Source organism: Lathyrus oleraceus, chromosome 6 (assembly GCF_024323335.1).
Source record: "Lathyrus oleraceus cultivar Zhongwan6 chromosome 6, CAAS_Psat_ZW6_1.0, whole genome shotgun sequence".
NCBI lineage: Eukaryota > Viridiplantae > Streptophyta > Magnoliopsida > Fabales > Fabaceae > Lathyrus > Lathyrus oleraceus.
This window is the reverse complement of record NC_066584.1, coordinates 517159294-517186664: the sequence shown is the minus strand read 5'-3', so window position 1 is coordinate 517186664 and position 27371 is coordinate 517159294. Positions and strand designations below refer to the sequence as shown.

General features: G+C 34.5%; 3 protein-coding genes, 1 long non-coding RNA gene and 1 other non-coding gene across 8 annotated transcripts; 4 read left to right on the top strand and 1 right to left on the bottom strand.

The window, feature by feature from the left end:
• Positions 1 to 2917: 2917 nt before the first annotated feature.
• Positions 2918 to 3024, top strand: LOC127099856 (small nucleolar RNA R71). The gene has a single exon (XR_007794323.1). It is a non-coding gene; the product is annotated as a small nucleolar RNA R71 (small nucleolar RNA).
• Positions 3025 to 11399: 8375 nt separating this feature from the next.
• LOC127094485 (uncharacterized) lies at positions 11400 to 14727 on the bottom strand. Its single transcript, XM_051033313.1, has 7 exons — positions 13930 to 14727; positions 13684 to 13739; positions 13196 to 13305; positions 12921 to 13080; positions 12385 to 12477; positions 12055 to 12186; positions 11400 to 11601 (listed from the first exon to the last, which is right to left on the bottom strand). The coding sequence occupies exons 1-7, from the start codon at positions 14615 to 14617 to the stop codon at positions 11551 to 11553; spliced, it is 1290 nt and encodes a 429-aa protein (XP_050889270.1). The 5' UTR covers positions 14618 to 14727; the 3' UTR covers positions 11400 to 11550.
• Positions 14728 to 19925: 5198 nt separating this feature from the next.
• On the top strand, positions 19926 to 25172 carry LOC127096526 (zinc finger BED domain-containing protein RICESLEEPER 1). Its single transcript, XM_051035087.1, has 10 exons — positions 19926 to 19958; positions 20547 to 20612; positions 20753 to 20830; positions 21763 to 21769; positions 22413 to 22437; positions 22550 to 22743; positions 22851 to 22936; positions 23157 to 23253; positions 23343 to 25046; positions 25168 to 25172. Exons 1-10 carry the CDS (start codon positions 19926 to 19928, stop codon positions 25170 to 25172), a joined length of 2295 nt encoding a protein of 764 aa, XP_050891044.1.
• A 76-nt stretch (positions 25173 to 25248) lies between these two features.
• Positions 25249 to 25663, top strand: LOC127097324 (uncharacterized). The gene is made up of 3 exons (XR_007792997.1): positions 25249 to 25361; positions 25465 to 25531; positions 25601 to 25663. It is a non-coding gene; the product is annotated as an uncharacterized LOC127097324 (long non-coding RNA).
• A 24-nt stretch (positions 25664 to 25687) lies between these two features.
• On the top strand, positions 25688 to 27274 carry LOC127092973 (chitin elicitor receptor kinase 1-like). Of its 4 annotated transcripts, none has more exons than XR_007792362.1 (7): positions 25688 to 25728; positions 25882 to 25947; positions 26027 to 26117; positions 26319 to 26406; positions 26499 to 26620; positions 26821 to 26910; positions 27015 to 27274. XR_007792362.1 is itself a non-coding variant. In XM_051031868.1 (6 exons), the coding sequence occupies exons 3-6, from the start codon at positions 26394 to 26396 to the stop codon at positions 27045 to 27047; spliced, it is 258 nt and encodes an 85-aa protein (XP_050887825.1). In that variant the 5' UTR covers positions 25735 to 25947; positions 26027 to 26117; positions 26319 to 26393; the 3' UTR covers positions 27048 to 27274. The 4 variants fall into 4 exon arrangements, 2 of the variants coding, with proteins under 2 accessions (XP_050887825.1, XP_050887826.1); XR_007792361.1 differs by having other exon boundaries at positions 25821 to 25947; XM_051031868.1 differs by lacking the exon at positions 25688 to 25728 and having other exon boundaries at positions 25735 to 25947.
• Positions 27275 to 27371: the final 97 nt, after the last annotated feature.

Sequence of the window (27371 nt, the reverse complement as noted above, 5' to 3'; positions counted from 1 at the left end):
TTGTTTAAGCGTTTGAAATGCTTCTAAACATTTATTGTCGAATATGAATTCAGCATCTTTCATCAATAATCCGGTCAACGATTTAGTTATTTTAGAGAAGTCTTTAATGAATCGTCGGTAAAAACCGGCATGTCCTAAGAAGCTTCGTACTTCTCTCACAGTCTTCGGAGGTTGAAGGTTTTCGATTACCTCTATTTTGGCCTTGTCTACTTCAATTCCTCTATTTGAGATGATGTGTCCTAAAACAATTCCTTCTTGTACCATAAAGTGGCATTTTTCCCAATTAAGTACTAGGTTTACTTTTACACATCGCTCTAGAACTTTCTCTAGGTTTTCAAGACATTCTTCAAAGCTTTGTCCGCATACGGAAAAGTCATCCATAAATACTTCCATGATGTTTTCTAGAAAATCGGCGAATATTGCCATCATGCATCTTTGGAAGGTTGCAGGAGCATTACACAAGCCGAACGACATTCGTCTATAAGCGAAGGTATCAAAAGGGCACGTGAACGTTGTCTTTTCTTGGTCATCAGGGTGAATTGGTATTTGAAAGAAACCTGAGTAACCGTCTAGATAGCAGAAATGTGAATGTTTTGCTAATCGTTCTAACATCTGGTCAATGAATGGTAAAGGGAAATGATCTTTTCGGGTTGCTTTGTTTAGTTTCCTATAGTCAATGCACATTCTCCATCCCGATTCGATTCGTTTGGTTATAGTTTCTCCTTTTTCATTTTCAATGACTGTTATACCTCCTTTCTTTGGTACTACGTGTACAGGACTAACCCATTTGCTATCAGATATAGGATATATGATACCTGCCTCTAATAACTTGGTTATTTCCTTCTTCACTACCTCACTCAGGATCGGGTTTAGTCTCCTCTGGTGTTCCCTAGAAGTTTTACAGTCTTCTTCTAATATGATGCGGTGCATACAAATAGAAGGACTTATTCCTTTAAGATCGGTGATGTTGTAACCTAGTGCGGTTGGATATTTTCTTAAGATATGCAGGAGTTTTTCTGTTTCGAGTGTTCCTAGGTCAACATTAACTATCACTGGTCGTTCAAGCTCTAAGTCTAGGAATTCATATCTCAGATTCTTGGGAAGTGTTTTCAGGTCTAAGGTTGGTTTCTTGAGGCATTGCGTAGGGTCCGGTGTTATTGCTAAACATTGGTTAAGTTTTTCTTCTACAAGGTAGTCAGATGATTTGTCTTTTTCTAACTCCGTTTCTTTTATGCATTCATCGATGATATCCATTAAGTAACATGTATCTTCTATTGCAGGTGCTTTCAAAAATTGGGAAAGAATGAACTCAATTTTCTCTTCTCCTACTTCGAAAGTGAGTCGTCCTCGTTTTACGTCTATGATTGCACCGACGGTTGCTAAGAACGGTCTTCCCAGTATAATGGGTGTAAGTTCATCTTCTCTAATATCCATAATTATAAAATCAGTTGGAATGTAGAATTGACCTATGCGCACAGGAACGTTTTCAAGAATTCCTACAGGATATTTTACGGAACGATCTGCTAGTTGCACAAACATTTTAGTTGGTCTTAATTCTCCCATTTCAAGTCTCTTGCATATGGATAAAGGCATAACACTAATACCGGCTCCTAAATCGCATAAGGCTTTGTCTATGACAAATTTTCCTATGTGACAAGGTATAGAGAAACTACCTGGGTCTTTAAGTTTAGGAGGCATATTCTGTATTATAGCGCTACATTCAGCAGTAAGTGTAACGGTTTCGCTATCTTCAAGTTTCCTTTTATTAGAAAGAATTTCTTTTAAAAACTTGGCATATGAGGGCATCTGCGTAATAGCTTCTGTAAACGGAATTGTGACGTTTAATTGTTTTAGTAGGTCGACAAATTTTTTAAATTGGCCCGCATCTTTGGTTTTAACAAGCCTTTGAGGGTAAGGGATATGTGGTTTATAAGGTGGTGGAGGTACATAGGGTTCCTTCTTTTCTACGGTTTCCTTATTACTCTCTGCCTTTTCCTTAGGTTCACTTTCCTCAGTTGACCTTTCAGAGTTTTGGTTTTCTATCCTTGGGTCAGACGGTCCTTCCACTTCCGTTCCACTTCTCAGTATAATTGCATGAGCGTGGCTTCTTGGGTTAGGTTGGGGTTGGCCAGGAAATGTACCAGTTGGGGCAGCAGTAGGCGCTTGTTGTTGAGCTACTTGTGATATTTGCGTTTCCAGCATTTTGTTATGAGTAGCCAGGGCATCTACTTTACTTGCTAGCTGTTTAATTTGTTCGCCAGTGTGTACATTCTGGTTTAAGAAATCTTTATTGGTTTGCTGTTGAGAAGCTATAAAGTTCTCCATCATGATTTCCAAGTTGGATTTCCTAGGGGCGTTATTGTTAGGTGTAGATGGGGTCGGCTTCTGATATCCCGGAGGTATAGCTGGGGCTTGATTTGGAGATTGTCCAGGTGCGTATAGAGCATTATTACTCTTATATGAAAAATTTGGATGATTCTTCCAATTTGAGTTATAGGTATGCGAATAGGGGCTTCCTTGAGCATAGTTTACTTGCTCCGCTTGGATTCCTGTTAGGAGTTGACAATCTGCAGGAGTGTGACCTTGGATTCCACAGACTTCACAATTCTGAGTTATGGCAACTACTGTGGCTGGAGGTGATACATTTAAACTTTCAATTTTCTGGACCAGAGCATCCACTTTTGCATTAACATGATCAAGGTTACTTATCTCGTACATGCCAGTTTTCGTTTGAGGTTTTTCCACCATTGTTCGTTCGGTTCTCCACTGATAGTGGTTTTGAGCCATGCTTTCGATAAGTTGGTAAGCGTCTGCATAAGGTTTGTTCATTAGCGCGCCACCGGCGGCGGCATCTATTGTTAACCTCGTGTTGTACAGGAGACCATTATAGAATGTATGAATTACTAACCAGTCTTCTAAACCATGGTGTGGACAAAGTCTCATCATGTCTTTGTATCTTTCCCATGCTTCGAAAAGAGACTCGTTATCTTTCTGTTTAAATCCATTTATCTGGGCTCTTAACATAGCTGTTTTGCTTGGCGGAAAATATCGAGCAAGAAAAACTTTCTTCAACTCGTTCCATGTGGTGACTGAGTTAGAAGGAAGAGATTGAAGCCATCTTCTAGCGCTATCTCTTAGTGAGAAAGGAAAAAGACGAAGTCGAATTGCCTCTGAAGTGACACCATTAGCTTTAACAGTATCAGCGTATTGGACAAATACGGATAAATGAAGGTTAGGATCCTCGGTAGGATTCCCAGAGAATTGGTTCTGTTGCACTGTCTGCAACAGTGAAGGTTTGAGTTCAAAGTTGTTTGCTTCGATTGCGGGCGGAGCAATACTTGAATGTGGTTCATCTTGCGATGGAGTGGCGTAATCTCTAAGAGCACGAGCTGGTTCTGCCATCTCGGGTATCGAAGGGAAAATATTTTTGAAATCAGGAAGTTCTACAGGAGGTAGATTGTTTGCAGCACGATATTCCCGAATTCGTCGTAAGACTCGGAGATATAGTTCGATATCGTTGATTCGTAAGTAGAGCGGTTCGCCTTGAGAGCGAGTGCGTGGCATACAAATCAACGAGAGAAAGAAAAGAGAAAGAAAAGCCTTAGTCTCTACAGTGTAACAGAAGAGTTACGATATCGACTAAAATAAAAGTCCCCGGCAACGGCGCCAAAAACTTGATCGCGACTTTATGAGTCGAATTTGGGGTACAAACTGCAAGTGCACAGTTCTATCGCGTAGTTTTAAAAGATATCGATCCCACAGGGACTTATGAATCGATATACCGTTATCTAAGGTTACTTCGTAAAGCTAAGGCAGGTAATACTTTAATTGTTTGGGGGAAAAAGTTAAAACTAAAATAAGATCTAAAATTAATATCTGATAAGCGGATATCGGTATGTAATTCGTCGTAATTAGGGAATCAATTCTTTATTGGTTTCTTGGTTTTAAAATGAATCTTTTCAGTTGACGCTATTGGTTAAAAGTTTATCTCAAACTCTCGCTCTGTTGAATAAACTATGATTTTATATTAACGTAGCTGTCACTTATAGTTAAGTCAAAAACCACTTTTTGAAAATAGTAGAATCCGTAGAAACTCTTTTTAAGAAAACACTAATCGTTTAAACACCCTTATCTCAAACTCTCGCTCTGTTGACTTAGGTTATATAATTAAACTCAAATGCTTAACTTTCGCCCTCACATTCAATCTTTAAAAATACTTTTTGAAAAAGGTTAGAATTTAATTAACTCTAAAAATTGCTCTCGCCCTGATCTAGAATTAATGTCCAATTTACACTGTCCAGTCAAAACCTCAAACTCTCGCTCTATTGATTTTAACTTCTTTATGTCTTTTACTTTCGTACAAAAACTTTGTTATTAAACCTGTAAATTGAGACCGTAAAAAGAGTGATTTTAATTTTAAACTTAATTAAACCAACTTAGTTTTGATTCCTTCATTCCGCTTACTTTACATACCGATACCTAAATAAATCAGCCAGACATGCTAAACAGACTTAAATAAATAACATGCATAAACAGATTCATCACAGGAAAGCATCAAAAATTAATAATAAAAACAAGCATATATAAATTCAACAATTAAATAAAGAACCTGAATAATTAAATAGCAGTCTTGAACACTCCACCACAGACCGGTTGGATTTGTTCTTGAGTTCTTCAATCAGGCAGAAAAATAAAACGAAGGAATAAAAAAAACTAGATTCTAACGTAAGGTTAGATCCGGTAAAAGGTACACAATAGTTTCCGGTGTAGAAACTATTGTGCGAAAAATTAATTAAGAGCTGGAAAAGAAAATAGAATTGCAAAAGGAAAACAATATAAAAATTTGTCAAAGTAATACTGTAAAAATATGCCTAAGCTGCTGGAAAAAGAAAGAATACGAAAACGGCAAAAATCTGGAAAAAGGCGTGGAACCCTGAGCTTTCCAAAAAGCTACTATTTATATGCTACCTCCCGCAACTGCTTCCGCGTCAAAAGGTCTTCAACGTGCAGAATAGTTGGGCGTGGAAATAGGGCTTAACTCTCTCTCAACGTCTCTGAAGCGTTCCTTGTGCCTCAAATATAGGGGAATGGTGTGACGTCCGTCACACAAGTGCATATAGCGTGACGCTCGTCACAACCTCTGTGACGCTCGTCACAGGCACAACGCCTGTGCCTTCTTTGGGCTGGGCTTGGCTTTTGCTATTTGTTTCTAGTAACTTCTTTTTACACCTCCTTTTCTTCCTTTTTTTACTTTTGCTTCAAATAGATACCTGAGATAAATAGGAAGGAAATACCGCGTAATATCTGATAAAATGAAATAATTTAAAGTAAATAATAATATAATTTAATTGAATTAAGTCCTAAAATGTGATATAATTTCGTGTTATCAGACTTCTCTTGATGATGTAACTAATGCAAGTTGCAATCGATGAGCAAAACAATGAACATAGTATGCATAAGGAGAATCCTTCATAAAGAGGGCTTGTAAACCATTCCATTCTCCTCTCATATTGCTAGCACCATCATACCCTTGGCCACGAATGTTAGAAACATCAAGGTTATGTCGAGAAAGTATATCACATATTGCTTCCTTAAGAGTTAAAGATGTGGTGTCTTTAACATGTGCCACATCAAAAAATCTCTCTTGTATTAAACCAACTTTATCAACAAATCTTAATACAAGAGACATTTGTTCCTTTTTTGACTCATCACGAGCTTCATCAACAACGATACAAAATTTGGAATCACCAATTTCCTCACGAATACTCTTTTTCACCCTACTAGAAAGAATTTGCAAGAGCTCTTTTTGAATTTGATGTGAAGTATACTTGCAATTTTGTGGAGCATTTTCCAACACAACTTTTGCAACTTCATCATTGTAGGATGCTAAAAGTTTCAATAACTCAAGAAAGTTACCTTGATTTCTTGATTTGCTACTCTCGTCGTGACCCCTAAAAGCACAAGCTTGTAGTGTTAACCAACGAACAATGTCAATTGAAGTCTTGAGTCGTAACCGATTATTCATTCTTTGACTTGAACTTTGCACTTGAATAACATTTCTAATATGACCATCTTGATTCAACAAGTCTTGACAAGCTTTCATTGCATTGTTGTGTGGTGAGCAAGGATCCTTCCCTATGTGTTTAAGGAAGGAACAATGTTTTCCATTCCTAACTTTCTTCCAATTTCTAAAACCCATAGAAATAAAGACAAGTGATCCGGGACGTCCACTTAGTTTTTTTCTAAAAAGGTAACATGGTAAGCAATATGCGGCATATTCAGATGGTGAATATTCTAACCATGACGAAAATATGTTAAACCAAGTATGTTGAAACCTTCTCCGATGATCCTCGTTACCGGACAAAGGATAGTTTTCTAAATGAATTTGATATGGACCCCATTTTAGATAAGCTCTTCGTATTGCATCCACTTGATTTGGTGGATATTTCCAAATCGGAGGACGCTTTCCAGGATCGCGTTCCAAAGAATTTTCAAAACCATGATGCTCTTCAATTGTTGGATTCTCAAGAACTGTTTCAGATTCGGATGTCGGGATTATAATTTCTTCATCTCCCTCTTCTCTTTCAATTTCACATGCTTTCCTTTTGAAAAAAGAATCAATTTTCCTATTATTCATCTTTACTCTTCCTATAATATCATATCAGATCCAAAAATCAATTTAGAGAACATAAAAATTAAAAGAGAAAAAAATTAATAAATTTAATTAATCAACTTTAATCCATTTTCAAATACCGGTAACTTCACTATTAGAAATTAGCAGCAACAATGATTAAATAAACCTTATTACAGTGTATAACTATATTTGTAAATTACAGTGTTATGAATTGGCTTAATAAACCTCATATAGATTATTTTAACACATCAAGAAAGAAGAACCCAAACAATCTCAAAAACACAAATCAATCAATCACTTTAATTTGTTACTTTTTATAAAAGAAGAATGAATAAAGTTTTTTACCTGTTAGATGCCGATCACTTTAATCTGTTTCGATTCCGGTGCCGGTAGCAAACTCATATGAGAAAGAAAGGAAAGGTATGAGCTTTTTACCTTATCTGTATTTTAACCTAACTTTGAATGAAAACGAAAAAAGAAAAAATAATTTTAATTTAAAATAAGGATGTTTTAGTAATTTAATATATATGAATTAAAAAAAATAAAAAGTTGAGGGGTGGCCGTGGCCTTCCCACGTCCCCCCTCAGTTCCACCACTGACAATAAAGAACCAATTCATAGTAGCATTAACATGTTAACTAATTGTTATGGCTAATTGAATTAATATCACCTAGCACTAATTGAATCACAACAACATAACTGAATTTGCACATAACTAACCTAATTGAGATTAACCAAAACTAACACTAATAAATCCATACACCAAATAACTGAATTAACCTTCCATAATTAACACAATTAACATATTGCCTTTCTAACCCTAACATATTCCTTAACTAACTAAACTAACCCTAATTGAATTGTTAACATTGTGATAACTTGCAACTGAATTTGCACTTGAGAGGATTAACAGAGTTGAACTCTGTTAACTTTCAATCTCTATAAATTCTATCATTCTCCTTCATTCATGAGGAGGAACAATCATGATTCATTCACAGAACTTCAATCATTGCTCTGCAATTCCCCCCAATTTCACCCTCACCTATAACTCAGTTTCGACAGCCATTAAAGCTTCAACGTGCTCGAGCTAAACCTATCTCACCTCATGCATCAAGATCCATAACATCGTCTCTCACACTCAGAATAATCTCACACAAACTCAGAAGAGAAGAAGAAGAAGAATCGAGCAAATAAGAAGAAGAGAGAGTAAATGATTTTGTACCTATGTCTTATTCACCTTCATCCTCATACTTTAACTCGTACCGGAATTTGTCATCTTCAAAGTTAGGTTCACTTTTCTCTCTGTTTTTCCTTCATTTGAGTTACCAACATGTAATTTATGGCTTGGAGAGTCAAAGCCCCAACAATCTGGGCTTTCATTCCATCAATTTAGGGTATAATTTTGAAATGTAGGTTCTAGGGTTCTTGAGTAAAATGATTTGGTTTAAGAGTTATAGCCCAAATTGTTGAAAATTGATGGTGAATTCAGTTAGGCCTTGTTGAGACGATTTCAGTGATATAGATTTCGTAGGGTTTGGCCCTCCGTCGCCGCCAGAGGTGATTTCTGGCGCGACGGATGAGGTTTCTCAGTAACATTGTTATGGCCTCCGAAACGCATGTGATAGCTTGAACAAAATTGATCCTCCCTCCATTCATTTGTATGGTTGGGCCAAATCCATCTTTAAGCCCATTGGCCTTTCCTCATTGCACCCTCAGGCCTACTGAATACCCCTATGCATCTTTGAAACAAGGGCAATGGGACATGTGTCTTGAGGCCCAACGAAAGGGCTCTTTCCACCCTGACCAGGCTATACGCACCTCCCTCTGAATGCTACAAACCATATTGGGCCTAGCAAATTTGGGCCCTTAACCCTTTACACCATCCATTTGCAGTGAACACCCATGGCCCATGTTCATTATTTCTTTTGATTTTTCTTTGGATTTTATTTTTTCATTGTGATTTTAATTCTTTTGTTTTCATCACTTTGATTTTATTTTTTTTCCATGAATTAAGATTTCAAAATGCATGTGATTGTTGATTAATCTTCACTTAGAAATTAACATGATTAGGTTGGTAATGACCTTAAAATTGTCTTGGTTATATTGAATTAAAAACGGTTAATTATGTGGTTTTAACTTTAATCCTTGTATAAGTTTGCATAATCCATTACATTGGCATGATGATTGTGGTTTAGTTGATTTTAGTCCAATATTTCAATGTAATCCGTAATTGTGTAGTCATTTTTGTGATCAAATATCCATGTCCATTTTGTTTTTTCTTGTTAGATGATTTAAACCATTTTAGTGCAAGCTTGATATTGAATTTTAATTGTCATCATTTGCATCCATTTTAATCACATTTGTGTGTATGATCTTATAATAGGGTTACCATAGTGAGCCAAGTGATTGAATTTAGGGCATGGTTAATCATAATTGTATACTTGTATGGATCCTTTTCCCATTTTGTATGGTGTATAGTGATTCATCCGCCCATTGTGGATAATATGTCCCCCATTTCCATAAACATGTAATAGCTTAGACTTTTATACTCTTTATTGCTTATTTCACATGTTAATAAATAAGATAAAATCAAAACGATAAAAAAGAACTTTTCACAAGAATAAAACATCACTTGATCCAACGTCAAGTGTTTTTCACAATCAAATTCACATAAAAAGCAACGTGAGTGCTTGATCCAATGTCAAATATCTCATCCAAGTATCTCATCATCTATTCCATTCTCACTATTTCATTCAACACATTTTATCCCACTCTTACTTCTATCTCATTTTCTCACCTTTCACAAATCAAATCTCAAACACTTGATTCAACGCCAAGTGCCTTTTCAAAACAGTTTCATAATAAACTGGAAGACAAAGATGGAGTGTACACAATTATACACAATATTGTCGAGTACTTGGATTGTTAATCGTACTTAGCTTGGGGGCCCGATACTTGACTTCCATTCAAAACACTTAACAATAAAACGATTTTGACTTGATCCTTTTAGGGCGAAAAAAAGTTGTTAGGATGACATTGTCCTCTCAACTCTCGAGTATTCTGATTGTTGGTCGTAATTAGCCAAGGATTAGATGCTTGTCTCCCTCTAAGTACCAATGATGAAACTTGCAAAACAATTTCATAAACAAAAAACCTTTTTAAGGCGAAAAAGAGTGGTTAGGATGCAAATGTCCTCTCAACTCAAAGTACTCAGATTGTCGGTCGTGCCTAGCTTGGGGGTCTGGTGCTTGGCTCATATTCTAAAATCAACTGCAACTTATCAAATCCAATTTTATGCCTTAGGGCATCCAAAACCCTTTTCACAAAGGACATGTTACTTCCGTTCTATCGCGGTACGAACAATGCTTAAACCTCTCATACGTGAATACACAAGTATACATTTAACTGCAACGTTAACTGCTAGAAGTGTGAACGTCAGTCCACTAAAAACAACCAACACGCACTCATTTTCTACTCGAAACTACAGAGCTCTGATTTCCTTATTGCACTATGAGGATACGTAGACACACGATTGCGAGATCTTAGTGAGCACACTAAATAAAAATTTATTTTCTCTCCCCCAAAGCAATAGCAAGTAACCTTCATATAACAACATCTAGACGCACAAAGAACAAGCAAAATGGTTCCCGTTGAGTATAATAGATGTGAGGGTGCTAATATTTTCCCCTTGCATAACCGACTCTCGAATCCTCTCTTGATTGCGAAGACCATTCTTTTGAGATTTTATCGATATTTTTCTTTTTCTTTTAGGCTAAACACACTATTATAAGTTCAAAATGTGTCAAGCGGTTAGTCCGGAACTTAACTTTCACACCATTAGTTCAGAACTTAACTTTCACACCCAACATTGCATCGGTACGAAGAATACCTTCCATTCTATTTTTTTTACAAAAATGGAGTGACTTCGGTATTTTTTTTTAGTGTGTATGAAAGCGTCCAAAATTTAACTTTCTTATTTTTCTATTGACATTTTTCGGATTTTCTAATGATAGCTCATAATCACCACTGAGAATGGGAAATTGGCATTGAAAGCACTTTCTGATTATTCATTCAAGTTTATTGACTGGCCTTAAAAACCCTCATATTTATCTAATTCTTTTTATTACCTCAATCTCACCCATATTTATCTAATTCTTTTTATTACCTCAATCTCACCTCCCTCATATTTATGTAATTCTTTTTAAAGAATCATCATCGAAACTATATGCCCAATTGTAGGAGACCAGGGTAACACATAACATTTTCCATTGATGGGAAGAGTCCTAGCTTTTGATAACATCTGAAGAGGTATCACCAATCAACTGAATCAAAAGCTTTTAGATAAAGAATGACATAGGACCAAATAATGATCCAAGTGCAAGCCCGGGGTCCATATTTGATATATTGTGTTTGTTCTCTATGATGACACATAACCTTGTTGCATGTGACGCAAATGGCAAAGAATTGGCAAAGAATAATACATGCCCAAATAATAATCCAAACTCAAAGCGTTGCCTTTCTATTCCATTCCTTTGGATGACACCTACTCTTGTTGCATGTGTGGAAGTTGCACCAGTTTAAAGTGTCAAGTAACATTAAGAGTGTTTGTTGCTTGAAATACACTTGTTTTCTTGCATCTAATCCTTGTAAATTGTATTTGACCTATAAATTGAAAGTTATTAAGACAGAGTGAGTGTCTATGTTTTATTTATGGTTCAGAGCTACAATACAGCCCTGAAATTTAAAAGACACATTTTTAATGATGATTATGGTGAATATTATTTATTATTATACATGACTAAAATAAACCATCTAAATATTATTTCATAAGCAGATAAAAAAACTAAAGGATTAAACATAAATATTCTAAAAGAATGCATTCTACAGTGTGCAGGCAGATATTATTATCTTTCAGCTTCAAGGTATGTTGTCTTCAAGTTGACCAGCGCTATAATTTTGAGAATGTATCTACACAAATAAAGGAAGGTTAGATTAAAGAGTTAGGGTATAGTTCAACAGCAAAGGAATAACACAAGATAACTCACATTCAAAACTGAGGTAAAAAATCAAAATTTCAACACTATATGTCAAAATTATAACATAAATGAAGTGACTTTTGAAGTAGTCGTAACCCGCGAGTATAAATTGTCACATGACTGTTAAAAAATTTCAATTTTTTTTTAACTTCATAGTATCATCACACCCAATGTGGTAATACTCTGTTTCAGAATATTATCATCATACCCAATGAGGAAACTTTCTATTTTCAGAAGGAATCGTTATGACTGCACTGCGTCTTTTAACAATGATTTAAACAGCTCATGCTGATTCAGCTAATATTACAATTAAATTGTAAGAAGCAAAGCTAGCAAGCATTCATTAGCGTAAGGTCTGCAGAAATAGGGTTAGCGGGTTCCGTACCAAGCCGAGGGCTTCTCTTGCAATCCCGTGACTGTCCTCACTGCAAACTTTACCAAAGAGAAACATAAGGTGTTTTCTTTGTTCAAGTTTCAAGTGTTTCGCTAGGCCTCGGCTAACCATCTCCATTTCAGGCTGCAGAGAAACACCCAACAAGTTAATTCAGAAATCATAGATTGCAGCAGACAAGGTAAGCACAAATGTCCCTCTATCTACTCATCCAAAACAACATCTAATGAGAGGAGTAAAGAAAACAGTAAATAAACATTCATTCAAGACAAGTGGAAAAATTCAATGGAAATATTTTTGCAAATTATTGTTTAAGGTACAAACCGAAGATTCCTCGGGAGGAAATACTTGTAGAATAAGGCACATCTTTGACAGTTCTCCCAAAGCATCAACATGTTTGCCTTGCATTTCCAGAGCCTATAATTGAAAGAAAAAAAAAAAGCATTAGTTTTAATGGAGCATATACACATGAACTTCATAAAAAAAGAAGTTATCTGAGGCATAAAATTCAAGCATTAAAGTTACACACTTTCGAGTAACTTCATAAATCATTCTTAAGAATCCTAATCAATTTAGAGAGCTTACAATTTGCCAGACAAAAACCAGCGTACATCGAATTCTTTCGTTTGTGTGACCAACATAGAAGATAAACATATTTAATGGCATGAAGTTATACAATATTTATGAAAGATATAGGGATTTAGGGCATATTTCCAGTAACAGAAAAAATATAGACAGCCAAGAGTATTCTAACCAAAAATATAACAGCCTTTATTATGCAAGTAGTTACTAACTTACAATTAATGTAATCTTGTTGATACCCAAATGCTAAAAGACAAGATTAAAAGTAAGAAAATTACCCAGGCCTGCAAAAGACAGGCGCGTGTGCGTGAAGCCACGGCTGCAGACACAATTGTTGCAGCACGAACATTTTCAAGGCCGATGTTTTCAGCAAATCCAGCAAGGAATTGTTGAGAATCCTCACCATTAATACTAACTGAAGTAGAGTAAGTTGGTGCACTGAATATAAACAAAATAATCATTAAAACCCAAGTATACAGCATGAATAACAGCTGCTACCTAGTAGTAAACAAAAGTATAGACACAAACACAGGCAGGCCTATGAAGATCACACCTGCTGCAAGCATCTAAAACAAAGTTAACAGATGTTCGATACAAGGAGTCCCGAATATTCGCTGGTTCAACCGACACTTGCACACCAGAATTTCGGCATAGTTGACGTAACTGTTCATGTGTACAGGCAAAAAACATTGTCGTCAGTAAGGGAACAAATTTCCTTTGGTTACAGAAATGATTTATTATATGTATGCACACTTCAATAAAAGAATTAGAGACCATCAGTATGGTATTTTAATTGTTCAAATTCAATGTTCATCATCAAAGTCAACATCTAGCTTTTTGCCTTTCCTTCATCTGAACCCCCCTAAACCTAATTCCCACCATCTTTTCTACCATGCTGCATTTAGTTTATTTTCGTGTCGGTTCTTTACAAGTCAGCATTCTGTCACATACAACATCGCCGATTTCACAGTTGTTGGATACAAATTCTGTCACATACTACATAAAACCGAATAAAGTAAATCAGTGGGAGAAAAAACTAACTTGTATGATATCACTCTCAGAGATGTCTTTTGCAGCCATTCTACTGTCAATAATTGCTGGAAATCAAGTGGGTAAGTTGCAACTTGAATTAAAGGATGGAAAACAGTAGAGAAATTAGAAGAGTGTCTTTACCTACAATACAACACAAGAAAGTGCATAAATAAACAGATAACAGTTGAGTTAATAAACAAAAAAAAACAGTTTGTAAAGTAAAAGCAAAAAGTGTTAAATGAGAGTAAGAAAAACCTCGAACCAGTCTGTAAGCATCTCTTCTGTATTCTTCTTGCTCATTTAGGTCAAAATCAAAATCACTGTGATTGGGATTATTAACAATTGGCCACCATTTCGGCAATTTCCTTTGAACTGCAACCTTATTGTTCTTCAAAGACCGCTTAATCGGCGCCGTAACGCCGCTCCTGGAACCCAATCCAACAACCACCTCTTTCCCTCCAAGACTCCGGTCTCTGCGCACCATAGATTTACCATAACCTGACGCGTTTCGCCGCCACGGCGCTAACCTAGAAACCAATTCAATCAACACTCTAAAAACAGAAAACGCTACGAGAGTCAAAGCAGCTGAAGTTCCGACGAAGTGAATAGTGGAAGGCCGGCACGAAACGACGACTCTGCGATTTTCGTCGAGAGTGAACAAGGTCTGTAAATCGCGGTATGCCGCTTCACCGGAGGAAACGAATTGACGAATGTTGGAATGGAAGGAAGGGAAGATTGTGAGGTCTATGACGGCTTCGAGCTTGGGTTCGAAAGAGGTTGTGGTTGTGGTGGTGGTAGGGATGGAAGGTTTGAGTTTGTTGTGACGGCGGCTGCGGCGGCGGATGCGACGTCCGAATGAAGCGGTGACGAAGCGGGAAAAGCATGGTGATGAAATTGGAGAATGAGAAGGAAGAGTGGAAGAAGTGGGAGAAAAAATCGACATATCAAATCGCTACTACACATATGTGTTGTGGTTTCTCTCTCTTTCTCACTCTGCCAACTAAGCTTTAATCACACCATAGCATAAGAACTAACAACTAGCCCAAGCAAGACCGATGTAAAATATATACCTGCCATAATTTTGTCTTATTTATATTTATCTTTTCCACTAGACTAACCCCACATCAATAAAAAAAAATCTCATCCATCTATTTCTCTTTATAATTGTATGTATTTTTAAAATTATATTTTTATATTACAAAATATTTGGTAGAAATATTTAAAGGTTTATTTGGAAAACAATAATAAATATGGTTATCAATTTGAAAATTCATTTATATTTAGGGATATGCTTATTTTCTTAAATTATTGGTGTATTTTTATTTAAAAAATCTTATCAAAATATTTATATTATTAATTAATTTAATATTTAGACCCATTTGATTTGATAGTTTTGTCTAGATCTGCGCAAATTCAACTCTATTTTCTTGCAAATCGTTTAAAAATTTAAATACAAAAGATGCATCTTCTTTTTATAAGTAAAATGTATACTTTAAACTATATGATCCCCTCGTAGATCCTTTATTTTTAATAAAAGAAATGTATTTATTGATTGTTTAACATACTTTTATCTATTAATTTTTTTTTATTTCTTCCTAACTTTAATAATTCATCAACATTTGTTATTAATTCTTGATTCGATTCATGAGCATAAATATATAAAAAAATATATTTATGATAGATATATTTTAATTGAAATCGTCTCATTATTAAAAATTTTAAATAACTAAAATACTATAAATATATATCAAACTTTTTTTATAAATAAAATTTAGGAAAATTGAACTTCGAAAGAATGTTTATAGAAATACTCACAAATCATCCATCAAACAGATCCTCACATCGTTGAACTCATAAACTCTTGATATGTGGACTAACTTCTTATCAACTTAGTCAATCTATCTTGGCAATATATAATAGATTTATTTAGTCATAGTTGTCGCAATAATTTGAAGGTCATCATTTAACTTATTCGACTAAGATCATAGTTGCTTAGGTGGGTGAGGAGTAGGTCATGTGTGTGGGTGAACTCAATGAATTTGTTAATATCCCCCACATTTTGATATAACATTGGAGGGTGACATTTGCAAATACTCTAACGCGCAAGTCAGTAATTGTTAAAGATGTAGGGATTTTAGAATTAGAAAGTGTGTACTTTGATTTGATGATTTACTTATCTTTTTATATTAAGGTCTTAGAGTTTAGATAATCTAAAATCTTTTATGTGAGACAATTTTTCAAGAAGTGACAATTGTAAAAATATTATTCGTTATGTGATCTCACGATCTTCATACAACCATTTGCCTTGAAGAAGTGTTATTCTAAAACAGGTTAATCTTTGACCTCAAATGTCCTAAAACCTTCCTTAGGACCATAGTTAAAAGGTGATGTCTTTGGTATGAAGTAAGTTCTTTTTACTCTTAATCAGACGGTCTGTTGTCTTCCTAGAAGATTGAAACTCCTATGAGATTTCGTATTGCATTGAACCATATTTGTTTCTAGACCTTGTCCCTAAGCCGGAACATAACTCATACGAAAAATCGATATCTAATAAAAAAACATAAAAATATTCACACAAAAAATACAACATTTATTTAAATTGTAAATAAATTTAAAATCTATAAATAATAATTTATAAATATTTTACAGAAATTTAAATCATACAATGATTTTTGTATCTTTTATGTCTATAGAACTTTTTATTTATAGAGAAATTTATACCTTTTGGTAGAGAGAAGAAGTTGTTTTAAAAATTTTTAAAGTAAAATATAAGAGTATAAGTTAGGTTCCTTGGATTTTACAATCACTTTACCAATTATATGTGTCCATTTGTATTGATAAAGAAATATAAACCTCCTCAAATTTATATTTTAAAATTGTTTTTACAATTACGCGACTCTTAAAATTTTAAGACGTTATGTTAAGAATCAAGGTGCACTTATATTAGGGGTGAAAATAAGTTGGATCGAGTTAGATTTTTTGAAGTCTAAGTCTAGCCTACAAAAAAAAAACAAAATTTAAGTTTGACCTGTAATCTGTCATTGGGTTATTTTTAGACTTGAGTATGTCCTTTTCGAAGGTCTCGTTAGCTTATTAACCTATTTATTTTAGACATATGTAAATAAGTAATTCAAATAATATTTATATAGACTAACAAACTAAAATACAAATGAGAATAAAAATTTGTTTGCATTGACTTATTTTAATTTACCTATTAACGTAAATCTTGTGAGATTATTTGTTTAAGAGAACTTATGAAAGCAACATATGAAATTGTTCATAAGGTGTCTTCATCTTATTTTCTTAAATTCTTCAAGATAACTAAGTTTTATTTATGTATTTTAATTCAAAGTACAAAATATAATATAATGATAATAAAAAAATTATTCATATTTATTTAAATAGGTCGGCCTGATTGGCTTAAAAGGTCTTTTTATGGTTTGATATCTAGCATTTTTAACTAAATAGGCTTATAAAAAAGAATAGATATTTTCTATTTTAAAAAAACGGATCTGACCTAAGTTTGTGTAGGTTAGGCCGTAGCCCCTTATTAATCGATCTGGCCTATTTCCACTCCTAACTTGTATATAACAGACTTTTATAATCACTATACTAATATTTATCACAAAAAAATATTTACAGGTTGATATAATAGAAGGGGAGATTGAATTAATAGAAAAACTATAAAATTTTATAAAAGCTAAGTTAGATTAGACTAGATCATTCAGTTCAAAAACCTCTTATACGTAGTAACTTAATTTATTAACTTATTATCTATTTTATCGTAATACGCTAATTAAAATAAAATTGAATAATATATTGAATAATATATATTTGGTGAGAATGTGGACACAAAGAGGTCTAGAAGGGTAGTTGAATAAACATGTCCTCTAAAAGACAATTTTAAAAATATTTTAGGTCCCATAAATGAAATCAGAGATTTTAAGAAACGTGAAAGTAAAACACAACACTAACAGAGCTTGGAAACATCTCAACCTTCACATCTTCCTTCAGCTTTTCTCGGTCCTCTTCAGCTCCTTTTGCCACAACTTTAATTCGGCTCATGATCCTTTATTCTCTAACTAGATTATCGGCTAAGATCTTCCTGAATCACTCATAAAAATATGTTTTCACATCAGTAGATAACAACCCAATACTAGATTCATCAGCCTCATCAGAGTGTCCTTCATCAACTTCACAATCCGGTCATCATACACTTGTATGCCAAAATCCTCAAGGTAGTAATAAACACTGTCAGAGTCTTTGTAATACCTCATCATAGAAACTCCAAATTCGTTCAAAATATTTGGAACTTCCACCAAGTCTTCTTCCTTTGACACAATTCAATTAAGATCTAGAGTCAACTGGACAAAAGAAGCGAAAAACATAGGCCTTTTTGGATTTGTGTTACAGTGGAGAATCCTTTCAATGATGAGTTATACCCAGTAAAATCCATCATTTAATAGAAGAGCCCGCACCAAAGTAGAAGTCAAAGTCGTTAGCTCTGACCCAATTTTTATGTTTATGGTAGAACACCTTAACAACCATCCAATCAAGAATACAAATATCAAATCTAGCTTGACTGATATGGAAATTTACTATGCCAAGTTGCTCACAAACAGACATAAATTGATTGCACAAAAGAGATTCTATCATAATCAGATGACTTCATAACAGTTAAGCTTGAACCTTCAGACTTAAAATCAAAATGCTTAGTGAAATCACTATAACCAAATTTAACTACACAATCCTTGAACCTACTCTCAATTCCATTAGTAGTTTTCTCAAGATTACAGTAAAATGCCTTGATATGATGAGGATTATGCCTTTTGTTCAGACCAATAAATTTCAGCAACTTATGGTTGTCAAAGGATTTAAGAAATTTTGCTCTGAACTCAATATCAGAGATTTTGTCAACATAGTATTCACACTTAATAGCCATATTCAAAAACTTTGCATGGAACAATTTTAGACTATCCTCAAGCAATAGATGTTTTTCCTTGTGGCAAATGATTTAAATGGCTTGACTATCCAAAATTTCTTTACTAGCTTGAAATTTGGTTTTTGCCCTTTTTGGAATTGGAGGTGGAGATTGTTGAGGTTGAATTTGGTTGCTTTTCTGACAAATTATTTTGAAATATGAGTTTGAATGAGATTCACAAATTAAATTATGATTTTTAAGGATAATGAAAATGATCAAAATTATTTTTAATGCAAAATATTTTGTGATGTAAATGCTAAAACAATTTTAATGTTAGAAATTAAATGATGATGCATGAATGGATGCTTGGTGCATATGGATGCAATGAACAGACAAAATAAAATTAAACCGATGCATCGAATGGTTGAAAGATTAAAGCATGAGATGCACAAACGTATCACATACACATACATATTTCAAATATACAACGCATTTAGGCATTTGAATAATTACAACTATGCATACAGAAAAAGAATAAAGAATGGTTCAAACGATCATACTAATTTAGACGATCTAAACTTAATTTATTGTATACGAAAATGATTAGTAATCAACAACAAGAATATCATAAGCGACAATACGATCAATCATATACTAATTGGAAACAACTCCTCTTGCATGCCTGAAGCATACTATTAAACTCTTCTTCATAAGGTTTTAGATAAACTTTGAAAGATGATGATTTGATTATTACTGATTGACACATCTTATCAATCCTGAATAACTGATTCAACTTTTTGACGATCATTAGCACTTCAAGGAACATATTTCTACCCTTGAATCTTTTGTAATTGTTGAAACTTCGGATAATCATTGTCAATAGTCACAAACTGCATTCATATTCTTTTTATGATAACCTTGGAAGAATAGGTTACTTAGAAGATGTTTTTTTTTTCTTTTTTCTATCTTTCAAAAAATTCGAACACATTCTTCCATAGATTAGTATATATGTAATGGCACACAAAGTAGTTAATTTAAATTTAAATTTAGTTTAAAAAAATTAGAGCTAATTGGTATAAGATTATAATATTAGTCGGTAATGGAAGTGGTTATATTAACAATGGCGAGTGGTGGTCAAAGCGGTAGTACACAATGAACACATAATGATCGGAGTGGTGGTTAAAATTTTAATCGACGGTGAAAATGGTCATATTGGTGATTGAAAGTGAATGTATTGGTGGATGACCATGGTTGAGGGTGATTAGAATGGTGATCATAAATATATAAAGTATTGACCGACGAGGTCAGAATAATGGATTGATGATCATAAATGGATGAAGTGTTGATCGGTGATGGTCAAAAGGTAGTTGATGGTGGTCATTTGTAGTTAAAAGTTTTAAAAGTAAACAATTCAAATTTTATTTATGATTTATTTTTCATTTTTATCTAAAATTATATTTTTATAGTCTAGTTTTTTTTCTTCCAAAGTATCCCACACCCTAGCGCTGGACAGAATAAAGAAACCCAGCCCAAACCGACCAAACCATGTGGCCCCTTAGACACCGGTTCGGGTGAGTCGGTTTTTCGGTTTGACGGTTTGAATAATCTTGGGTTCACATGGGTTAAACCGGTCGGTTTAGGTTTGAATTTATGGACCCGATGATATCCTAAACCGACCGGTTCAGTAGAAATTATGTTATAGACCATAAATTCCTAAATCAACCGGCCGGCCCAACCAAAACCAAGACTCTCTCTCAGTCTCAAATCTCAATTCATTAGTTCCACTTCTTCGTGAGATTCATACGCACAAACAGCAACGTTACTCCGCTAGGGTTCAGCATTCTCTCAGGTAATCGGTTGATTCTAGGGTTCATCCTTTCAATTTCCAGTTCGTGGTTTCATCGTTTAAGAACTAACTCTTTCTACCTTCCAATTTTTCGGTTGATGCTAGTTCGTGGTTTCATTGTTTAACGAAGAACCGTCGCCGTCCATTATTCAACCACAAATCACCACCGATGTAAGTTACTCCTTATCTTTCTTTCTCTCTTTCCCTCTCTTTCTCTCTGACTATGGTTGAAATGTTAAGTTTGGTTGAACTATTTCTGATGGGTTTGACTTTGTTTTGTTTTAACTCCGATTCTAAAACTGCTTCTTCAGATTGATTTTGTGAAGGTGTTGTCGGTAAATATTGTTCCTACTCAGCTCGCCGACAACTTCCGGAATAAGAAGCCTGAGGTTTTACTCTTGGCCGTTATAAACTTCATGTTATCTATAGCTACTAATAACTAGCTGTTCAAATAAAAAGTGATTTTTAAAAAGTGATTTTTAAAGCTATAACTACTGCTATGAAGAATCATTAGTTACTGCTATGAAGAAATAATCATTTTCTTACACAAGTTTGAAATCACTTTTTTCAAGCATTAACAAATAGGCTCTTTATCATGCTAGTCTTGCATCTGACAGAAATAAGTTTAAGTTGTTATAGAGGAATATTTGTTTTTAGAATTAGTTATTTGTGATTGGGGCAAGTATTTTTGAACTACTGTTTTTGCAGCCTCATTGTTTCTGTTTTATTTTCTATTTATTTTGTACTTTCTTGATATTTCAATATGATTATAAAACTATTTCATTGTTCAGTTGTTTGGGTTGTGTGGCATTATTAGTTTTGAGTAAGCTAAGCTATACTTGATGGTTTGAGTTTTGTGGTATGGTTCACATTAGTTCTGGTTTTGTTTTGAATAGCTTTTATACTGATTATTATGGCTTGTTTGAATATTATGAGAATGGTTGGACATATCAAGATATTACGATGCTTAGGTGTTGGATCATAAGTCACACTTCATTTTAATAGTTGTTGCTTTTAATCCTAGGATTTAAACCTTTTAATTATAAATTTGAATTGAGGAATTCAATTTTTATATCTTCTCCGTTAGAGAATTCTTACTTCCCCCAATGTTGAAAACTTTGTTAGTTCATGTAAAGTTTATTATTCTCTTTTCTCATTTCATCTATTTGTATAGATATATAAATATAGATGATATACTTAAATTTTTACCTTAGCTGCATATTGAAATGTTTTTTTTGTCAATGTCTGAACCTCATCAGTCTTTTTGATTACATTATCTAGTAATTTATATGCTGTTTCTGTCATCATATTTGGTTTATAGGGTGAAAGTATGTGCAAATCAGGCCTAACATATGTTTATATGTACATCTTTTAATTTGAAATTTGCTTTACACAATAGATCTGTCCAACTGTAGTTTGTTTTGGAAGTCGTGTTATTTAATTTGAAATTTGCTTTAACACAGAAAAGATGTAGACTAACAACCAAGTTTGTTTACAAAGTCTTGAATATTCGATAAAAATCAAAAAAGAAATGAAAATTTTAATAATTATGAGGCATGGTCAAGAGTGATTTCAATCTTGGTTGTTTCTAATGGATATCTGGTAACACAATGTGCTGTTATTGTAACGAGGAACAATATTCTAAAGGTAATTGGATGAGTCCTGCCGCCAACGACCTAACTCAATCGAAGTATAAATCTGTGTCCAAAAACCGTTTTAATCCTTATACATCAGTTTAATACTTTGATAGTTTGTTAATATAAAATATTATTTGTAATTCTTGTCTGTTTGTAACTATTTTAAAATAATATTTATAAGTATTCCTCTATTTGTTTTGTATTCCTCTAAGGGGCCACATGGTTTGGTCGGTTTGGGCTGGGTTTCTTTATTCTGTCCAGCGCTAACACTCCCTATTCAAATACTTGTCTTTTTAAATTTCTTTTCGTTGAAAACATTGAACTTTCTAACCAGCATCACCCACCGACACAATTTCAAGGTAAGTGTCCTAATAGGTATTCTCATATGAAGTGGCATTTAGGCTAAAGATGAGTTGTTAGTTATTTGGCTTGTACTGTATACTTTTAGTGTGATGATAATTTGTTATGAAGGTGCCAGCTAATTGATCATAGCACGCAATGGGAAGAAGATAAATTTGAGTTTGGGTTGCCTACTCAACAACACTGTATGTCAAGAAGCAGTGGATGCATATCATTAAAATTTATTTCTAGTTCTGCTATAGTAGATGCAGTTCTTAAACATTTATCCTTTCATATAATGGCAGGAAAATTATTGGTGCGCGTTGGTATATTAAAGGATATGAAGTAGAATTCGGTAATCACATTTCTGGTACTAGTTTTCTGTAATCACACTTCTTTTTTCAAATGATTTTTCATCACTTTTTATTGCCAGATTATGGTTCCAGTCCCACAACTATTGGTTTAGAGGTTATTAATAGGCCCACAACTCTTGTTGTGAAGAGATTGATCTTTGAGACAGTAACCTTGAGGTGGAAGTTGAATCATTCTCTTTCGGAGTAACAGCTTCAGGTTGGTTTCTAACTGAGTTTTGATATTTATGCCTATAAATGAATTTCATTTACTGAGAAAGCTTGTTGGTTAAATATTCCATGTGTATTTCTCATCTCATCTTTTTCCTTCTGTTTTATGTTTCTAATTGACAATTCTTGTTTTGTTGGTTGTGTTTTGGTACTGGAAGATGGAGCGCGGCAAAAGTAGCTTGCAAGGAGTTGGAGTTCTTAGCTTGCAAGGAGTTGGAGTTCCTAGCGGAGTTGTAGATCAAGGAGTGAGTCAAGGTAATGCCATCACCTGTCATTTTTATACTGAGTGTTTGTTTAATAAGTGATACATGTTATGCTGTCATTTTTAAATGTATGAATTATAGGAGCAGCTGCTGGTACTGCACTCCCTCCACTTCGAAAAAGGAAACTTAATGCTAGTGGTAGTAGAAAAACTTCTACGGTTTGGGAAGAGTTTAACATTTTACCGGATGAGCCTGAACCTATAGCCGCGTGTAAACACTGTCATAAAAGGTACCGATGTGACCCTAAAACACATGGTACTTCTAACATGCTAGCTCACTCGAAAGTGTGTTACAAAAACCCTACCCTTTTGTTGAAAGACCCCAATCAGACAAACCTTGTAAGCGGCGAGGGTGGGTTTTTAGTTCCAACTAGTCAAAGGTTTAATGCTGCAGCCTGTAGGAAGGCCATTAATACCTTTGTTATCCTTGATGAACATTCCTTTAGAGTGGTTGAGGGTGTTGGTTTTAAGCAAATGTGTAAACAATTGCAACCCCAAATGGCTATCCCTACTAGGAGGACCGTTGCTAGGGATTGTTTTCAGCTTTACCTAGCTGAAAAGTCACGTCTTAAAGCCTTTTTTAAATCTGATTGTACTAGGGTTGCACTAACCACAGACTGTTGGACTTCGATACAAAACCTTAGTTATATGGCCACCACTGCACACTTCATTGACACTGCTTGGAAGTACCAAAAAAAAATTATTAGTTTCTCTTTAGTTCCAAATCACAAAGGTGATACCATTGGCATGAAAGTCGAGGACGTTTTGAGGGAATGGGGGCTTAGGAAAGTGTCTACAATTACCCTGGATAACGCAACAGCAAATGATGTGGCTGTGAGTTATTTGGATAGAAGACTTAAGAGCAAGAATGCTTTACTGGGTGTAGGTGATTATTTGCATATGAGGTGTGCTGCCCATGTCTTGAACTTGGTAGTGAGAGATGGTGAAAAAGAACATGAAGGGTCTATTGAATCAGTTCGCACTGCTGTTAGGTTTGTAAGGTCTTCTCCACAAAGAGCTATGAAGTTTAAGGAGTGTGTTGAACTTGCGGGCATAACTTGTAAAAAAAAACTTTGTCTTGATGTTTCTACAAGGTGGAATTCCACTTACCTAATGTTGGATGCTGCTGAAAAGTTTGAAGCTGCATTTGACAATATGATTGATGAGGATCCTGGATACATCGAATATTTTGACCTCCTTACCGGTCCACCCGGTTCTCAGGATTGGAAAAAAGTTAGGGCTTTTGTGGTTTTCTTACAAACCTTCTATGAGGCAACCAAAGTGTTTTCAACTTCGCAAGAAGTGTCCTTGCATTTAGCTTTTCATAACTTGTCTTCAATTTTGTGTGAGCTTCAAGAAGCTTCATTTAACTTGAATTCTTATGTGGCTCCAATGATTTCACATATGAAGGTTAAATATGATAAGTATTGGGGGGATGTGGGAAAAGTGAATCATTTTCTTTACTATGGAGTGATCTTTGATCCTAGGTTTAAGTTTAACTATATTGAGTGGTCTTTTAATGATATGTATGGGCATTCTAGTGACCTTGCCAAGAAAAATATTGAATGTGTCAAAACTAGTTTGTTTAAACTATATAATTGGCATAAATCTGATCATGATAAGAATGTTGGGGCTAGTCCTTTAAGTGCACCAGGGAGCACTTCCCTTGGAGAAGCATCTTCCCAACCAAAAGAACCATCACCTTTTACAAGGGCTAATGCTTTTAAGAAACATCTGAAGGAAAAAGACACAATTGAAAATGAAAATGAACTAGAGAAGTACTTAGGTGACCCTTGTTGCGGGGAGGGAGAAAATTTTAGTATTCTTAATTGGTGGAAGGAAAATTGCACCCGTTATCCTATATTAGCAACCTTGGTTCGGGATGTGTTGGCAACACCTGTTTCTAGTGTAGCCTCAGAAAGTGCTTTTAGCACGGGGGGGGGGGGGGGGGGGAGGATTTTAGATATCTATAGGAGCTCTTTGAGTCTAGATATGGTCGAAGCGCTTATATGTACTCAAAACTGGTTGAAGCCTTCTGACAATGATCTAAATGTCCTTAATATGACTGAAGAATATGAGATTAGTGAATCAATTGTTTCAGGTACGTTATTAATGAAAACTTTGTCTCTTTTAACATTATTTTAAATATTTGTTAAAATTAAGCCTCTTGCTATATGTTTAACGTATGTTTAAACAACTTGTAGAGTTTCAAGTAGCTACTGGTGGAGCAGCTGCTCCTACACAGGCTGGGCCTGTTTAATTCTCGCCTAGGTATGAAAAATATAGTTTTGTTTTATGTCTTACATTGGTTTAACTATACTGATTTGATTTGATTTGCAGCTGTGAATTTTTGAATATTTTGGAGTCACTTTGTGATTCAATAAGACAAGCCTTTCTTTTTGGAGTCATTTTTGAAACTAAGGATGAAACCGTTTCAGTAGCTACTGCGTTTGCTGGTCATCAGGAAGGTAATGCCTCTGCATAATGTTCATGGATCATTTGTTATGTTTATTTATTTCAGATTGTTGTTATTTATGAGAATCATGTTTATTTATTTCAGATTGTTGTTATTTCATATTGCTGTTGTTATGAGAATCATGACTCAGAAACTTTTTGGGCAGACTTTTTGGGCAGCCACTGCTGCTAGTTTCATAACAATTCAGTGTTCGAAATGTTACATTTTTTTGGTATGCTTCTGTTTTAATCTCATTCGCTTATGTGCTATTTTTTTATCTGAAATATGACTGGTTTTTTTCACTCTTACAGACTTGGGGATTAACAAATCTATATTCATTAAGCCCAAGACATTTCACCTTACAGTACTAATGCTTAAGCTGTGGAATAAAGACAGAGTGGGGTATACTATACTATATGTTAGGTTTGATTATGATTATGATAATTGATTGGTTAAGCATCATTAATCTGTACCCTTAATCATCAATAATACAATTCAATTTTTTTTCCTGTTTTGGATTTGAATGAACTCTTACTCAACCATTTTTCTATATACTTTTTTTATGCATAATGTTGATGAGATTCAATTTTTTTTGTTTTGCAGGCATATCAAGAGGAGACTGAATAGCTCAAGCTTCTTGCTGAATGGAAGAGAAAGAAAGGTGGATTCAGAGCTACCATGTTTGTTTTTGGTGAGTACAAGACCATTGTTCTCAAAGTTTACCTACTGAAAAGAGGTTTCTATCAGTGGTAGCAAACCCTGTTAACCTTGTTTCTGTTATAGGAAACTTGGTGGCGGCTCAAGTTGCGACAGAAATCGGTTGGAGCGAGTTTGCGATTTCAATGTTTTCACTAGGAATGGTACATTATTTGCAGGCCAGGACTGTTCAAGAAAACTATAAAAAGGTTAAACATTACATGGTGGATCTACTCATTCCCTTTAACATTCCTTGGTCTAGCTTGTGCTGAATATGCTCATGAAGTGAAAACAAGCATGGCCTCTGGTTTAATGCTGCTGATATGTATTGTGTCTGTTTTGATTTTTGTTTTTCTCATGCTAACTAATGTTGAATATGATAATGCTGAAGTTCTATCTAATTACACAGAAAGCTGCAATAAAGAAGATGGACATGAAAGCATCAAAAGAATTTTTTGCCGAGCTTAAGGTGTTAACGCGTGTTCATCACTTGAACTTGGTAATAGCTTATGAAAAGAATTTGATTTGATTTTATCTTTTGTTATAGAAATTGTTATGCACTAGCTCTTATATATACGATTGTTGATTGATGATCATCTATAGGTAAGGTTGATTGGATATTGCATTGAAGGTTGATTGGATATTGCATTGCCGGAATGGACTTGTCTCTTACAATATTGAAAAATGCACACACTGCTAGAGAACTAAAATGCACGCCAAAATTGGACTATACTTTTGAATTAGTAACTCCTGCAACTGCACAGCCTTGGTTTTTCACAAGTCTCACCGATGTATTGGACGTTGATTCACATGTAATCTTTTCCATCGATCTTTTGTATTTACTTTAATCCACTTAATCTATTTTTCACACTTTTTTGGCCCCATTGCGATTTCCTGTATTATATACAGTATGAAAACAAAAGATTCAAAGCTCAAAACAAAACTTCCAATTACGAAAAT

What these genes read in the sequence shown, in the direction of transcription:
- LOC127094485 (XM_051033313.1), bottom strand. Translation starts at nt 14,617, where the DNA reads ATGTCGATTTTTTCTCCCACTTCTTCCACTCTTCCTTCTCATTCTCCA. An exon ending in CTGAGAGTGATATCATACAA is followed by an intron (nt 13,306 to 13,683) that starts GTTAGTTTTTTC and finishes ACACATGAACAG; the next exon opens with TTACGTCAACTATGCCGAAA. An exon ending in CCTGTCTTTTGCAGGCCTGG is followed by an intron (nt 12,478 to 12,920) that starts GTAATTTTCTTA and finishes TTTCAATTATAG; the next exon opens with GCTCTGGAAATGCAAGGCAA.
- LOC127096526 (XM_051035087.1), top strand. Translation starts at nt 19,926, where the DNA reads ATGGATGAAGTGTTGATCGGTGATGGTCAAAAG. An exon ending in TGATCGGTGATGGTCAAAAG is followed by an intron (nt 19,959 to 20,546) that starts GTAGTTGATGGT and finishes GGTTGATGCTAG; the next exon opens with TTCGTGGTTTCATTGTTTAA. An exon ending in CCCACCGACACAATTTCAAG is followed by an intron (nt 22,438 to 22,549) that starts GTAAGTGTCCTA and finishes TTTGTTATGAAG; the next exon opens with GTGCCAGCTAATTGATCATA.
- LOC127092973 (XM_051031868.1), top strand. An exon ending in TTCAAGAAAACTATAAAAAG is followed by an intron (nt 26,621 to 26,820) that starts GTTAAACATTAC and finishes CTAATTACACAG; the next exon opens with AAAGCTGCAATAAAGAAGAT. An exon ending in GTGTTCATCACTTGAACTTG is followed by an intron (nt 26,911 to 27,014) that starts GTAATAGCTTAT and finishes GATCATCTATAG; the next exon opens with GTAAGGTTGATTGGATATTG.